The 16,622-nt window shown below is 42.2% G+C and overlaps 1 protein-coding gene across 13 annotated transcripts in view; it reads left to right on the plus strand.

The window, feature by feature from the left end:
* MARK3 (microtubule affinity regulating kinase 3) overlaps positions 1-16,622 on the plus strand; it is a 111,669-nt gene that overhangs the window by 76,629 nt on the left and 18,418 nt on the right. For 6 of the 13 annotated variants that reach the window (XM_018066071.1, XM_018066073.1, XM_018066075.1 and 3 more), the window contains exons 6-13: positions 2,636-2,706; positions 7,341-7,442; positions 9,854-10,090; positions 10,251-10,370; positions 10,619-10,718; positions 11,243-11,355; positions 11,851-12,004; positions 16,281-16,498. In XM_018066071.1, coding sequence (XP_017921560.1) covers positions 2,636-2,706; positions 7,341-7,442; positions 9,854-10,090; positions 10,251-10,370; positions 10,619-10,718; positions 11,243-11,355; positions 11,851-12,004; positions 16,281-16,498 — 1,115 coding nt within the window. The remainder of the gene's footprint in view (positions 1-2,635; positions 2,707-7,340; positions 7,443-9,853; positions 10,091-10,250; positions 10,371-10,618; positions 10,719-11,242; positions 11,356-11,850; positions 12,005-16,280; positions 16,499-16,622) is intronic. The other 7 variants (XM_005695427.3, XM_005695429.3, XM_005695430.2 and 4 more) reach the window with 3 other exon arrangements.

Here is a 16,622-nt window from a genome sequence, read left to right on the forward strand (position 1 = left end):
GTGTTTTCCCTGCCTCTAGTACAGTGCCTGGCACATAGCAGACTCTGAGCAAATAAGAATTGAGTTGAATTAATGAAATTTTAAACTACTAGAGACATGGTCTGTTTAACTCCACAGTATCGATTTCAAGCCCTGTGATCCAGAATGTAAAACCTGGAGACAGAAAGTTGAATCACAGCCTCATTGTGATGAGTTGACCACTAAATAAAAGATTGTAAATCTGTTGTGAGCAGAGCAGGCACACCCCTGACACCACTTTTGCATACTCCTAATTCATTATTTGGAGAAGGAAATGGCAACCCATGCCAGTATTCTTGCCTAGAGAATCCCGTGGACAGAGGAGCCTCGTGGGCTGCTGTCCATAGGGTCGCACAGAGTCGGACACGACTGAAGCGACTTAGCAGCAGCAGCAGAAGCAGTTCATTATTAGTTGTGTGCTTCGTATTTTATATGTGTAGTTGGAGATTTTAGTTGGGATTTCCACAGTTGAGGAGTAGTAGGAAGAGCTGAATTCAGTTCATGAATTGTAGGAGTTCCATGCTCTCTACTCCTCTTACCGTTCGTAACCCTCTCCTTTGTGGGGCCTCCACAGTGTACAAGTGCTTCTTCCTCTTACTGGATCTCCTTCGACTTCCACAATGGGCCCGTGATGTGGCCAGGCAGGGAAGAGAGTGAGGAGATGGAGGCTAGGAAATATCCCTGTGGTCATGTTGCCAGGCCTGGAGCCCCAGCCTTCTGATACCACACAGCCTCTCCTGATTGGTCAGTCAGTCATGGCTTTTTGTTTCATCTATTTTAGGTCATAGGGTCATAGCAGTTGCTCTGTATTGGAGAAGTGTCCATCCCGAAAGGATGGGCTCTGGAAAAGAAACATGGAGTCCGTCTAGCCAGTGCTCCTCATTGGCAGTGTGACCTTAGAAGTTGCATGTTTCTGAACTACTCAGTGGGCATGGCCACACAGTCCTTCGAGGGCTCAGTGCGTTGCTTAACATTATAACAGCACTGATCAGTGGTGGTTTATTGGCTTGGGCCATTTGTTTTAATCAGCTCAACAAAGCACCTTCTGTCTCCAAGGCAGCTGTTTATTGTTGATACGTTTGCCAGTCTGAACAACTAAAGTTTCATTAAATTGGCTACCTACTCCTCCCTAGCCTCATATTTTTCAGTTTTATAGAATCATAGAATTTTAGAATTGGAAAGAATCTCAGAAAGTCATCCAGGGCAACTGCCCAGTTTTCACAGATGAACATCTGACAAGTTGGCCTGGTGCCCATGGTCTCCTCACTGGTCACAGTGAGTGACAGGGCCTAAACCAAGGGCTTTCTAACTGCCTCGACATGGGTGGGGAGAACCGCTGTTCGCGGTTTCCTCTAGTGAATGACATGCAGATCTTTAATTTAGTTGCTTTCCCTGGATGCTAGTGCATTTTTAATGGGAGTGGCGGGTGAGTCTGGGTTGTATGCCTGATTTATAACAGTGATTGTGAGTATGACTTTATGGCTCCAAAATCTCTTAACAGGTTTATATTGCATTGGAATCCTAAAATATTTTAAAATTACATTGACATTATCTGTGTGACTGTACAACTACTGGGTTTAATCCATAAATTTTTTTAAAAGTCAGAACTGTTCCATGTGGTATACACACATCTTTGTCTTTTCACTTTTTTTGACATATTTTTTATTCTGTAGATAGAATGGCATTCTTGGAGAAGATACTGACATTTAATTTTATAATTCACCATAGTTAAATGTATTACGTCGTATAAATTAACAATATGTAATTCCTTTCAAAAGATCATTATGCAATCAGTAATAACTTGAAAATATTTATGCCCATTTATTATTTTAAAATTTATTCAGAGTTAGGGCTGAAAGTTCAAAAGTCAGAGATACTAATGTACAGTTCAGAATAACGTTTTCCTCCGAAATACTTAAGTTCTGAAACTAAGCTTTTTAAGTATCGAAATACTTGAGCTGACTACAGCATGCACTCCTCACAGTGGGCGCACAGTGCTCACGCGTGCACACGCACGCACACCCTGGTTCTTTCCCCTCACTCTTCTCCACAGTACGTTTTATCATCTGATACACTGTATATTTACTTATTTGCTTATTATCTATCTACCCCCTCCTGCAATGTAAACTCCATGAGGAAAAGGACTTTGGTCTGTTCACTTCTGTATTTCCCCAGAGCCGAGAACAGTTCTCATCAGTTAGTATACTCTAAGTAATTATTTGTTGCATGAATGAATTTAGGAAACACTTTTTGTCAATCCTATAGTGAAAACACCTTCTTTGAACACAAATAACATTTCCATTTTAACTTTCAATTTTCATTACCAAGTTTTTACTAAAGCATACTGGAAGCAGAATCTTTAAGGTAAAAGTGTCACAGTTGAAATATATGAGAATTTAATGTTAAGGCTTTTCTATAACTTAAAAGATTTTATCAGTAAACTTCTCCGATAGTTAAGGCTGGGTTAGTTCCGATTCCACATATTTCTGTTTATCTTCATAACTGTATTTTAAAAATTAAAATTACAGCATTGCTAAAAGTGAAGTATCTTTAATTTATGGGAAAGTTAATGCTCAGAAATAGGACTTCTGCTTACTTTTATTTTTCTCAATTATAGGTGAAGTGTTTGACTATTTGGTTGCACATGGAAGAATGAAGGAAAAAGAAGCAAGAGCTAAATTTAGACAGGTATGGCTTGTTGCACGTTGAGTTTATTGATTAAATAACATTATCTGGCTTAAACCGTGAAGCAAACAAGTGTTTGCCTCTGTAAATGCTATAAGGCCTGGTGGATGGAGCAGGGGTTGGCCATTCAGTTCAGTGCAACAGAGTTTATTAATTTATTAAATGCTTTCATGCCTAAAGCACTGTGCTAGAGATAGCTATGAGTTTTATTTATAGCTTTGTAATTGGAATTAAAGTCCCACTCTTAACCTTAGTTTTTTGACAGTTGAGCCTTAAAAAATAAGTCTTTGAGTACTTGTGATTGCATTAAAACGGTTTCCAATTTTTAGCAAAAGTGTTACAATCTCAAAATTCATTATAGATTTTGTCTTACATAAGCCAAAACCAAACAGAACTTAACCTGTGAATTAATTACTTACTTTCTTGCTTTGTCTCTGCCCATTGCCTTAAAGAGACTCATTTTAATACGTAGGTTTTGAGCATAAATGTGATATAAGTCTCTAATAAAGGTAACTATTGATTGATCCTTACCCACTAATATTGGATTAAATCCTTTACCTTCATTAATGTAAATCTTGCAGCAGCCTTGTGAGTAAAGATCATCGTAAGTAAGTGAAGTTGCTCAGTCGTGTCCGACTCTTTGCAACCCCATGGACTGTGGCCCACCAGGCTTCTCTAGAAGTCCATGGGATTCTCCTGGCAAGAATACTGGAGTGGGCTGCCATTTCCTTCTCCAGCGGATCTTCCCGACCCAGGGATTGAATCCGGGTCTCCCGCATTGTAGGCAGATGCTTTAACCTCTGAGCCACGAGGCAAGTCCAAAAGATCATTGTGCTCATTTGTTAAAGATAAGGAAACTGAGGCACAGGAAGATTACATAATTTGCCCAAAATTTGATGCCTGGCAAATAGCAGACCTTCCATTGATTCAGAGCCAGGACCTGTGATTCCAAACTGAAATTCTTAATCGTTATGGTGTGGTCTTACTTAGAGTAGGCATCAGCAAACTCTTTCTGTAAAGTACCAGCTAGTAAATTTTAGGCTTTGTAGGCCATTCAGTCTTATGCAACTATTTAATTCTGCTGTTGTAGCGTAGAAGCAGCTTAGACAATATCTGGATGAATACACTCATATGATTGTGTTCCCAACAATACTTTCTTGGCAGAAACGAGTGGTGGGCCATATTCAGCCTACAGGCCATAATTTGCCCACCTCAGATTCAGATAAAAGGAAGGAGCAGGTACTTTATTACTTTTAAACTAACTATCCTCCCACAGTTTGAAGTTCTGTATGTAAATTGCAGTAGAGCCTCGTTTCTTTTAGAAAATTAAAATTTTTGTCCTATTCACATGTAAAGTTGTTAAGGTGGAAGTACAGGTAGGAGTCTTTAAGGGTTTCACAATATTTATAAAGGCAGGTTTAACTGATTTTCAAGGTTTTGATCTGCGTAGTCTAGTGTTTACAGTTAAGGACTTACAAATAAGTGTCTTAACTTTTGCTGTTGCTTAAATTTACTTTTAAAATCTTAAGACATCCTAATGATACTTTGAATTAAAACCTGTTACATATCAGACTTTGACCATCATTTAACTTTTCTGATCCTCAGTTTTCCTAACTATAAAAAGAGGAAGTTCTACTTGATTAATTCTGAAGTCCTTTCCAGTTTTGATATCACTTATTCTGTGGTCTATGGAAGGAAGCTCAAATTTCTCTTTGTTACAAAACAAGTCTGTTTGGCCCTTTCCATATCTGTACTCTTAATTTTTATAAATTGGCCACCTGAAAATCAAGATTTTTTTGCCTTATAAACTGGAATTCCTTTCTACTCAGATGAGTGTGACTTGCAAATATTTATGTGAGTGTGATTTGTTGACTCTGAGGAAAGGGCTCCTGCCAGCCCTCATATCAGCTGTGAGCCTGGACCTTCTGCAGGGAAGCAGTGTGGCGCTTGGATCTCTGGCCCCTCTCTTCTTGCTTCTCCACCCATCTCCCAGCTAGGATCGGGCTTGTCAAGGAGACTTGGACATTTATCACTTTCTAATTTTTATTTTCTGACCGTGCTGGGTCTTCATTGCTTTGCTTGGGCCCTCTTTCTCTAGTTGTGGTGGGCGGGGCTCCTCTTCCTCGTGGTGCTCGGGCTTCTGTTACTGCAGAGCACGGGCTGCAGGCTTGCCGGCTCAGTAGTTGTGGCGCAGGCGCTCAATTGCTCCACAGCATGTGGGGTTTTCCCGGACACGTGATGGGACTTGTGTCTTCTGTATTGGCAGGCAGATTCCCACCCACTGTACCAGGGAAGTCACACAGCTTTTCATCTTAAAAATTTCCGGCACAAATTCTGAAGCATGTAGTTGAGAAGTCTATTAGTTTATGTGCTTTTACAGTTAATGACTTGATTCACAGTGCTTATAATTAATGGCGTCTTTTCTCCTTGCCATAGTGTTTCCTTAAGTTCGTGCGTGTAAACCTGGAAAGGTCAGGCATGATATTGGTGCCTCCACTTTGCTGTTTCTAATTGCCATGCTTTCCAAAAGCATGTTGTTTTTGTTTTATTGGAGGATCTAAAAACTTAAGTCCTCATTACTTTGACTAAATAGAAAGTTTTCCTGTTTACAGAGAAGACAAAGGTATGCCACACACACAGAGTACACTGTGCTTCATCTGTTTTCTGTCAGAAATAGGCCCTTCTTTCCATATTCATCAGCAGATGGTCTTTCCTCTTCCCACCTCCTTCGCCACTCTCATCCTAGTCACTGATCATGCTGCTTTAGTTTCTTATTTCCAGAGAAGAATAGATTCCTGGCTCCGTCCTCTTTCCTTGCTCTTCCTTGGGGGGGTGCTTGTGTTGCTACCTCTACTTTTTCATGTGTGACTAGAAGTGAATTAGGCTTGCCTTCTTATTTTAACCTGGGACTCAACCTAGGTTCTCAGCCTTCCATGGAAATAACTACTTTTACATTAAAAGCAGAATGTGAAAAAGCAATAATTTAAAGTGGAATACTTCCAAGTTGTTGTGGCATTTGCGCTGTTTGGAGGTAAAAGAAGAGAAATTCTCTTTGAGAAATGGTAGGTAAGTGTCAAATCTGGTTCAAAAGTAGAATTTGAAAATAATTTATGAGAGAAATCTGACGATGGGGGCAGGGGGCGGGACGAAGGGACTGGGAAAGTTGGATCAGGCAGAAGTAAGATAACATTGTGGCCTCAGCAATAAACCTGTTCCTTTGGGGAGACAAATCTATTTCACTTTCCCAGTTTTCATGCTGACAGAATGCAGCAACGTTGTTGATAACAGATGCTCTAGAACCGGTGTCTTGGCTTGGGATTTGTGTGCCTCTAGGTGACTGAGTGGGTCTGATCTTCATATTCACTTTATAAAGTAGGAAGCTGCTCAGTGAAACCTTGATTCTGGCATCATTCCCAACCCCAACCCAGCATATCCTTGCTGCTTATTTTGAACCAATATCAACCAATAGATCAGCCCTCTCTGAGTTTTTGTGTCCAGTATAGTTAGGTGCATGTTGCTTAAACTGAAAGTTGATGATTGGAGAAACAAGCAGTATTTTCATTATAGCTGCAGTTTTGTATGTATGTAGTCATATATATTAAAGTACACATACATAATACCAAAGACTTGAAGCAAATACACCAAAATAATAGGAAATGTCATCTCTGTTTGATGGTTATAAAAGCATTTTCTTGTATGTACTTCCTGTATTTCCTAAAATTATTATAATCGTATAAAACTTTAATAAAGCTTATAAAGTTTTAGAAAAAGAGTCTTGAAAGTTGGTAGTAAGTGTGAAATTTCTAGAGCAGTTATTTAACAGTGCCGATCAGGGAATTCCCTGGCGGTCCAGTGTTTGGGACTCGGCACTGTCACAGCTGAGGACCCAGGTTCAATCCCTAGGGCTGGGAAACGAAAATCCTGCAAGCTGTGCTGCGCTGCGCAGCTGAAAATAATAGTAATAATAGCAGTGCTAATCCCAGGAGTAATCCTAAGGTAGCTAAATAAAAGGGTATCATTTGCTAAGTGTAGAAGAGATTCTTACTGATAAAGCACGTAATAGTTTTAATAGTTTGCAGTTCACATACATTGCAATATTCATTCTTCCATTTTAAGAAAGAGGACGCTGGTCATTAGGTGAAGTCACTTTTGCTGTCCTTGAACCTACATTAGCCAAAAGGAAGAGAGTGTGGTCAGGAGCAGCCTGGCAGAGGAGAGCCAACCTGATTGAACACCAGGTGTGGCGGGTCCGCAACTGCTGGCTTGGCTCTGAGCTGATGACGTGGGCATGGAGAGCCTTCTGATTCTGGGCCTGAGCGTCCAGGGCCCTCTGGGTCCCACTGGTTTGCTGGGCCCCGGCACCACACTTAGAAATAACTGGAATGTTGAGGGACAGGGCCTGAGAAGAGACTTAATAGCTAAAACTGGAAAGAACAGCCTCGCCTAGCTCTTCTTGCGCTCACCCCTCAGTCTTTCCAAATTGAAAGGTATGAAGCATAAGATAGTTATCTTTAGAGACCCACATAGCTGTTGAAGTGCCCACTGAGTGCTTTGCATGTGTAAGCCTTAGAGGCATGCTTGCATCTTGGTCGCGAGTCTGCAGCAGTAACGATCATGACCTTGCCTCTCCCGTCCAGATCGTGTCTGCAGTACAGTACTGCCACCAGAAGCGGATCGTTCACAGAGACCTCAAGGTGAGCCGCGCTGCCCTCACTCAGCTCCTGCTGCTCACGACACGGGTGAGGGACATACTAGGTTGTGTTACTAAATTTAAAAAGAATCCTAAGGCTTAGTCTCCATTTTAGTTAAAGCAGCACATTGTTGGTCTCTGGAGAAAATCGCCCACCACCCAACAGCTGAGCACACCCAGAAATGCACGCCTGCCCTGGACAGCACGCTCAGGGCTGCCCGCGCCCGTCTGTCTCCCCAGCCAGCGTTCTCTCCTGCTAACAGCAGCGGCTATTTGAGACCTACTGCACGGTTCTCCGCCTTTGCCCGCATTCCTGGCATAGGCTCAGGTTTCCTATTTCACAGAGAAAATAGAAACAGCAGACAGAAACTCCTGTTTCCCAGCAGGCCCTCCAACTTAGCTGCACCTGCATCCACCCTTGACCTTGCGGAGTTTTCCTGTTACAGGACAGCACAGCACTGCTGCGGACCCCGCTGGCGTTCAGGACCTGTGTCTCTCCCTCCCAGGCTGCTGTGCTGCCTCCTCCCACCCCTCCTTCTTCACCTCCTGTCTCTGCTGGCACCTCACTAGCAGCATGTGTAAAACGTGCTTACATCCACACTCTCTTCTACCCAAGAACCTCCCACCCCAGTCCTTCTTCCCAGTATACCCTTTTATTCTCTTCCCCTTCACAGCCATTTTTCTCCAAACATTGCCTAGATTCTTCCCTAACTTGCCGTCACTTCCTCTCTCTCCTCACAGAGCTGTTACTGACTGATTTGCTTGCTGCTCTGTTCACCCACCCTGCTGCATTCACACTCACTCCATCACCTCTGGTTTGCTAATCCCCAGATCTGTTCCTGCATCCAGAGCTCTCTTCCAGGACCCAGTGTCCAGCTGACAAAAGGTCACCTCCTCAGCACCCCTCAGGCAGCTTGATTTAGCATGTTAAATACCTAAACTCTTCCTTGCTAAACTTAAATTTGTATTTCTCATTGTGGCGACTGATGTACCCCGGGTGCCTCTGTCTCCTTTGCTCTGACACCCCTCGGTCCCCAGGTCCCTGCTGCTGCTCCCTGGGTGTTGCTGAGCTTGCTTTTCTCTGTCCCCGCTCGCACTGTCCAGTTCTAGTCCCCTGGCGTCTGGGACCGTATCACTACACTAGCCTCTTGCCTGGTCCTCCCTGCTTCCAATTTTGCCTCTTTCCTACATTGCAACCAGAATGGTCCTTTAAAAACACAAATAAGATTGTCATGGGACTTCCCTGGAGGTCCAGTGGCTAAGACTCTGGGCCCCCTGCATTGGGCGTCCAGGTTTAATCCCTGGTCAGGGAACTAGATCCCACATGCTACAACTAAGACCCAGCACAGCCAAATAAGTAAGTAAATGTTTTTTAAAAAACCACACACACACACGCAAATAAAACTTGTCATTTCCCTGCTTGAATGACTTTTCCGTGGCTTCCCATTGCCCATAGGATAAAAAGCTAAACTTCCTGAATATAAGTCGCTCAACTGGCTATTTGTAATTCAGCCATAGCCATGTCTCCAGCCTTCTCTACTGTACTCTGCCTTTCAGTTTCTTGAGCAAACTGTGTTCTGTCTCACCCTATGGGTTTTCAGACTGTTACTCTGCTTAAAATCTCTCGCGTTGACACACCCACTGCCGTCACCTAATCCTCGCAGTGGTTTCCGTCCATCTGGTTCGCACCTCTCAGTGCCGGGCCCACCACTCCCCTCTTCTCGGTCACAGCACTGAGGGCCCGGGGTGTAGCAGCAGGTTTTCCTCCCCTCCTTTTGTAAACTGTGAGCTTTCTGAGGCCAGGACCCTGTCTGTCTTTGCATCCAGACAATAATATAACACCTGGTGTATAATTGCCATGTGATAAATGTCTGTTAAGACAAGCAGGCATGACTGTGATCTCTGTCTTAAATGCAGTTTAGGATACCCTTCTTCTCAGTAATAGCCATTATACACCTTATTTAGCAGTGTTTGTGAAATGTGACTGTCCACTTAGAAGGATACTTAGAAGGATCTGTTTTTTAAAAGCCCCTTATTCTTAGCTGAAAAAGCTCTTCCAATATTGTTCTGTCATGAACATTTGCTGTTTAAATTGGTGCTGGAATTGATCTATACAGTTGGGCCCCCATATCCCCAGGTTCTGCATCTATGGCTTAGGAGGGCTGGCTGGCTGGACCGTTTTATATGATGGTGGAGGATGGTGTACACAGGGTCCGAGCCAGTGCCCTCAGAAGACCGAGGGACCGCTGCACCGTATACCTCTTGTTGGTTGTTAATGCTAGAACATTAGGTATTCTGAATTACCTCCTCTTTTTTTCTCTCTAGAAAGAATGTTTTCTTATTCATTAGGATATATTAAGTTTATATCATTACAAAAAGGTTTTATGAAATGCCTAATTCTATCACAGTTCATTATATTTTTTGTTAAATTTCATTTTTGTCTTGATGTTTTCCCTCTAGGCTGAAAATCTATTGTTAGATGCTGATATGAACATTAAAATAGCTGACTTTGGTTTTAGCAATGAATTTACTGTTGGCAGTAAACTGGATACGTTTTGTGGCAGTCCTCCGTATGCGGCCCCAGAGCTCTTCCAGGGCAAGAAATACGACGGGCCAGAAGTGGACGTGTGGAGCCTCGGCGTCATTCTTTACACTCTAGTCAGCGGGTCGCTCCCCTTCGACGGGCAGAACCTAAAGGTAAATGAAGCGCTTGGCACCCTTGTCCTTCAGGAGAGCTCAAAGGGTTTTGTCAGATGACAAGAGGTGACGTGTCCGTGTTGTTTCAGTGGGGCAGTTGGGTTCTTTTTTAACCTAAAAGTTGACTTAGAGGTTTTCTTTCCTCTCTACCTCCCCAAAGGAACTGAGAGAGCGAGTATTAAGAGGGAAATACAGAATCCCTTTCTACATGTCCACAGACTGTGAAAACCTTCTCAAACGTTTCCTGGTGCTAAATCCAATAAAACGAGGCACTCTAGAGGTAATCACATAAGTGGAAATAAAGAGCAACTTTGGAGAGTCTTTAAAAGTATTTTTAGAATTTTGCTTAGTTTGTATGACGTATTGAATACTATCCTGGTTGGTTTTTTTTTTTAAGCAAGATTGAGACATTTTTAAAAAGTTATCGTTTGAACCATAATTGATGAAATGTTGAGAATGAATTTCCCTAAATATTGTGATTATCAGAATGCTTCATTTATACTGCTAACGACCCAGTTCACGTTGCAGCAAATCATGAAGGACAGGTGGATCAACGCAGGGCATGAGGATGATGAGCTGAAACCGTTTGTTGAACCAGAACTGGACATCTCAGACCAGAAAAGAATAGGTAATTACTCTGTGCCTGCATGCTGGTGTGTGTGCCAGTGACATACTTTTCCCTTCATTTATATGTGTACACCCAAAACGGGGATGGGCTTCCCTGATGGCTCAGTCGGTAAAGAACCTGCCTGCAGTGCAGGAGACCCAGGTTTAATCCCTGAGTCGGGAAGATCCCCTGGAGAAGGAAATGGCAAATTGCTTCACTATTCCTGCCTGGAATATCCCATGGACAGAGGAGCTTGGTGGGCTACAGTCCATGGGATCACAAGAGTGGGACACAATCCACCAAAACGGGGATAATAACGGGGATAAGTATAGATTACATGAAGCAGCTAATATGTTTTGTCATATTTAGGAAGTCATCTTCAGGCCCTGTAATAGTACTCAGTAGCTCAGAAATAAGCCAGCTGCCCATTTATGTTAAAACAATGTGTGATCTTTTCGGTCAGATAAAGGAAATTAGTTTACTCTGTAATGTAATGATTTCCTAACCAAAGGAAACCCGTAAACTGTATCATGCCCTTCTTTTAGATATTATGGTGGGAATGGGCTACACACAAGAAGAAATTCAAGAATCTCTTAGTAAGATGAAGTATGATGAAATCACAGCTACGTATTTATTGTTGGGGAGAAAATCTTCAGAGGTAAGTATAACCAGATAAAAATGTATAATATCCTTTTTGCAAATTATTAGCTCATGTAATAATTTGTTTTGGGGTTTTTTTAGTGTGTGTAACAATATTTTTAAATTTACCTTCAAATGACTGATCTAACTCCTATGACTATTATGAGCTACTATTTTAGCTTTAAGATAATAACCTTTAATAACTTGGCTTTTGTTAAGTTAACCTATGTAGTCAGTAATAGTTTTAAAATGATGTAAAGTATCAGATGAAATAGAGCATTTTTAGTTCTTTGAAAAAGCCTAGAAGAACATAAATATCTATCCGTGTGTGAATTTTTCCAGTAGTTAGAAAAATACTTTTGCCTGAGTTTAGGGTTGTCTCTTTTGTACACTGAGGTTTTTCTCTCTAAATGAACAATTTTTAAGAGGTTTGTGTGTTACAAGAAGTTTAGTTTCATAATAAACCATTTGGGCTCGTGTTGTGGTTTGCTCTGTTCTTCTCATTTTCTCTTAGCTGGATGCTAGTGATTCCAGTTCTAGCAGCAATCTTTCACTTGCTAAGGTTAGGCCGAGCAGCGACCTCAACAACAGTACTGGCCAGTCTCCTCACCACAAAGTGCAGAGAAGTGTCTCTTCAAGCCAGAAGCAGAGGCGGTACAGTGACCATGGTAAGTAAGTTTGAGATCATTCCAGCATTTTCCAGGCCTCCCATTAACCAAGAAGCCTCCTGACATTGCCAAGCATCCTTTTGCTTATGGCCTCCTGGGGTTAAGGTTGCTTGATTGCCCTTCCTAGCGTTTCTTGCAAAGCAGTCCTGCAGGCGCTGCAGGCTCTGATCTCCTTGGTACACTCAGTAGTCTTGGGTTGACTAAGGCCTGACTGGGTAGAAACCTGAGCCACGTGGGAATTTATCAAGCACTTGAACTGAGAAAGTGATTTTCACTTTTGTCGAAGTTAAATTTATAAAGCCACATGTGGCCAGTGGCTACCACAATGGACAGCACAGCCCTGGAAAATGTATAGTACACCAGTTCTGCCTTAATTGGTCCAAATTTTTGACTCATGTCATTCTCAACCACACTCTTAACTGTCCATGTGTCTAAACACCCTCACTCTTACATTTTCACCATAGAGTGAATGTTTCATGAGACTTAGGACCCAGAAGGATGCTTACCAAACGTGACAATTATTCTGCCTTCAAGGTAGCCCCGTTTGTTGGGATCCAGAGACTCTAGCAGATTGCATTTATTCACGTGTTAATTCCGTTCATTCCAGTGGACAAATTTATGTTGGCCTAGTCTTGACTTTTAAAAACACATCCTCACGTGGAATCCTCGTTCATTTCTTTGTTTAGTTCACTTCCCTTCCCTGGGCTTTGTCCTCCTGTGTTCTTCCACCTTGAGAGTTGGCGCTTAGAACTGTACAAAGTATTCCAGGTGTCTACAGCTTTGGCTTTGTACCGAAAGTGATGACCCTTTGCTCGGTTTCTATTTCTCTTCCTGCTGCCAATGCCTCTGGGTGGTTTAGGCTGAAGCAGCACGTTGTGCTGATGCTGTCAGTAAGCTGTCTGCACGTCTGCTGTTTTCCAGGGTGTAACTGAAGAGCTCAGAGCTTGTCTGATGCCAGAATTTTGCAGATGGCATTTGTAAATCAAGTGTTGATCTGGGTCTCAGTCTTTCGTGTTCATATTAGTTGCTAGCAAGGAGGGGTTTTTCTGTGTACTAAATACAGAGCAATTAGTGAAATGCCTATGTGTTGCTCTGAATTTAAAGAGAATTGTTCCTAAATCCTGGAAGAAACCTGGTATTAGTTTTCTCATGTCCCTAATGACTGTCTTAGTAAGTTCATTCTTCCTTAAGCAGAATCTGTCTGGATTAGTAATGCCCTTTTTCCCAGCTCAGAAGATTGTAGAGCTAAAAAGAGATCGCCAAACCCCCATGTTGGCAATAAAGAAATAGGTCAGGATTGCTCACCAGGTCTTCTGAGGTGAAGTGGAAGTGCTCGAGACAGAATCCAGCACTCCTGGTCCCTGGTTTCGGGGGCTCAGTCCGCTCACCCACCCACTGCCGCTTGTAGTAGTGCTTTTATAGTAGTAATCATCCTACCTTCTTGGAGCCTTTAATACTAAAAAGAAACTCACAAAGGAGCATTTCAGGAAATTCTGTACATAGATCACAGACCCAATTCCACATTCTTTTTTACTTTTTGGGGGGATGAAGGTAGTGGTCAGCAATAAAAGGAGAATTGATTATGCCTCTGGCACTGTTCATATAAGTGCTAAGATTGGGCTGGGTTCCAAGGACTAGGGTCTAGTAGAGCACATCCACTTGGCGCCGGGTGCAGCAGGCAGCCTGGCCAGTCCAACTGCAGCCCAGCCTCCCACCCTCGTCTCTCCTCACGTCCTCTAGCTCTCAACGCCGTGGACTCGTATATGCCTGCTTCTGTGAAACTGCGACAGATTTTGTGTGTGTTTGTCGTTTGGGTCCCACGTGTGAACACCCCCCACCCTGCTGCCATGTGTGTGCATTTTTTCCTCCGAAGGGAGCTCTTCATCAGATTTGTAAGGGATTCTTTTATTAAAAAAATAAATAAAAAAGGCTGAAGACTCACTGTTCTATTAATAAATGGTATTAGGGTAGTTGGTAGTGATCAGAAAAAAAGAATGCACCCATTTCTCACATCCTATACAAGGTTGGATTCCAATTGAAATAAAGATGTAAATATATAAACAGCAGAAAAATGTTTAAAAAAATGAGATGATTTCTTTGTAATTTGGACTTGTTAAGGACTAAAAGCCACAAAAGAAAAGACTTAACAAATTGGACTATATAAAAGTCATATGTGGGGGAATTCCCTGGTGGTCCAGTGGTTAGTCAAGACTCTAGACACTTTCATGGTGCAGATTCAGTTCCTGGTTAGGGAACTAAGATCTGGAAAGCTGTGCAGTACACCCCACTCCACCCCTAAAAGATAAAAAAGAACAGTCACTTTTTTGTGTGATATGGAACACAGCACGAAACACTCCTCAGCAATGAAAAGGAGGAAATTGTTGATAAATACAACAATTTGGATGGATCTTGGAGGAGTTATGCTGAGTAGGGGGAAACAATCTCAGAAGGTTACATTGACTATTCACATAACATTCTTGAAATGAGGGAGTTACAGAGGTGAGAATGGATTGGCCAGGATTTAGGAAAGGGCCTTGTGGAAGGAATAGAGGTGGCTGTGAAGGGTCGCCCTCGAAATCCTTGAGACAGAACTGTTCTGTGTCTTGGCGGAGGGTGAACTCATGAATCTGTGCATGTGGGTAAAGTGTGTAGGACTGAACACGCTGCACACGATGCAGGTGAAACCGGAGTGGCCTGAAGGAAAGAGGCCAGTGGGCTGTGTCAACAGCCATCTCCATGCACAGTCTCAAATCCTACAATGGAAAAAAAAATTATTTTCTTAATCAAAGTAATAGATGTTTAAAACAAATTGATACAGTAATCGTAAAGGTTTAGAATGTCATTGGATGTATCATGATAGTGAGAATAAAAATAAGTATTAAGGGTAGTATCATCCTACATTTGGCTGATTCTTTGTTTTATATGTTAAAATTGCCAAACTGGGAGCTTAATTGTTCTCTTCCCATAAATGAAATCAAATTTCTGTTCATTTTTAATTCATTTCCAAATAGATTTACTGTTTACATACTTATTATTTATTGGTCGCACTGAGTGGCTTGTGAGGTCTTAGTTCCCCACCCAGGGGTAGAGCCCAAGTCCTTGGCAATGAAAGTGCAGTGTCCTAACCACTGTACCACCCGGGAATTCTCCAGGCTTACCATTTAGATTTTTGTCCAAGAGGTAGCTTTTCTGTACCCCACTTCATCCTATTTTTTTATTGTTTTATTTTTCTATTGAAATATACTTGATTTGCAGTGTTGTGTGAATTTCTGCTGTACAGCAGAGTGACTCTGTTATGCCTAAGTATACACTGTTTTTATACTCTTTTCCATTATGGCTTATCTCAGGATATTGACTGCAGTTCCCTTTGCTGCACAGTAAGGCCTTGTTGTTTGCCCATCCTATGTGTATAGTCAGAGGACTGTGACGCAAACTCAAAGTCCCTCCCTTTCCCTCCCATCCATTTTTTTAATAGACCTAAGTATATAAAAATCTTTTCTCAACATAATTGTTGAGCATTTGGTGCTGTGTCTTAAGATCACCACTGGACATTATATATAATGAACATGCAAGTCATCTTGTTCATCTCCAAAATTCTTTGAACTCCAGATCTCCTGTGTCATCACAGTTTCTAGATGATTTCTTGCAAGACATCAGTTACTTGCCACCTGGGATGCCCCTGAGCGCCCTCCTGGGAGTGGACGCCAGCTGCAGCACCCCGCACCCCTGTCCTCCCAGTCACTTGCATGAGGAACATGCTTTCCTCTGCTTGTACTGCCTTTCCTCATCGACTCAAATTCCTGTTTATCTAGACGAGCATGAGTGCTTTAAAAAAGATGCAAGATAAAGTGTCAAGAGAAATGGCCTGTAAATCTGTACTGTTCTTTCCAAAAGGTGAAGGCATCTCTTGTATAGCAAGGGTGAGATTCACTCAGATGTGTCAGGTTGGAGCAGTTACTCTGCATGATGTGTGTGCTTACTGATCTGTCCAGGAACACCTGTGGAGGTGTTTGAGGACCACTGTATAAGCTTACTAGGTTACAAAAACCCTTTTAGAAAGTTGGGGACTAGTAAGTAAAATTTTAAAATTTAATTCATTGCATAGGGAAAGCATACATGAATGGGAATCATCTTAGAAGATTTTACAGTTTTATATTAGATGAATAGAAATCTTGGATCATCTTATAAAGTTTATTTTCATGATAAAATATAAAATTTTAAAAATATTCAGAATATAAAATACTCTGACTTTTAAAAAGTGAATTCTTTATTTTAGCTGGACCAGCTATTCCTTCAGTTGTGGCATATCCAAAAAGGAGCCAGACCAGCACTCCAGACAATGACCTCAAGGAAGACGGAGTTCCCTGCCGGAAACCAGGCACCAGTGCTATTGGAGGAAAGGGGGTTGCTCCAGCCAGTCCCATGCTCGGGAACGCAAGTAACCCTAACAAGGCGGATATCCCGGAACGGAAGAAGAGCTCCACTGTCCCTAGTGTAAGTGTTGTGGGACTGTATAGCCTGCCTAGGATTGTAGCATTGAAACGACACAACATTTCGCTCCTCTGTTCTTACGCCCGCAAAGCCCTGCCCCCGAGCCCCTGTGTACAGTGTCACCCTG

Source organism: Capra hircus, chromosome 21 (genome assembly GCF_001704415.2).
Source record: "Capra hircus breed San Clemente chromosome 21, ASM170441v1, whole genome shotgun sequence".
Lineage (NCBI taxonomy): Eukaryota > Metazoa > Chordata > Mammalia > Artiodactyla > Bovidae > Capra > Capra hircus.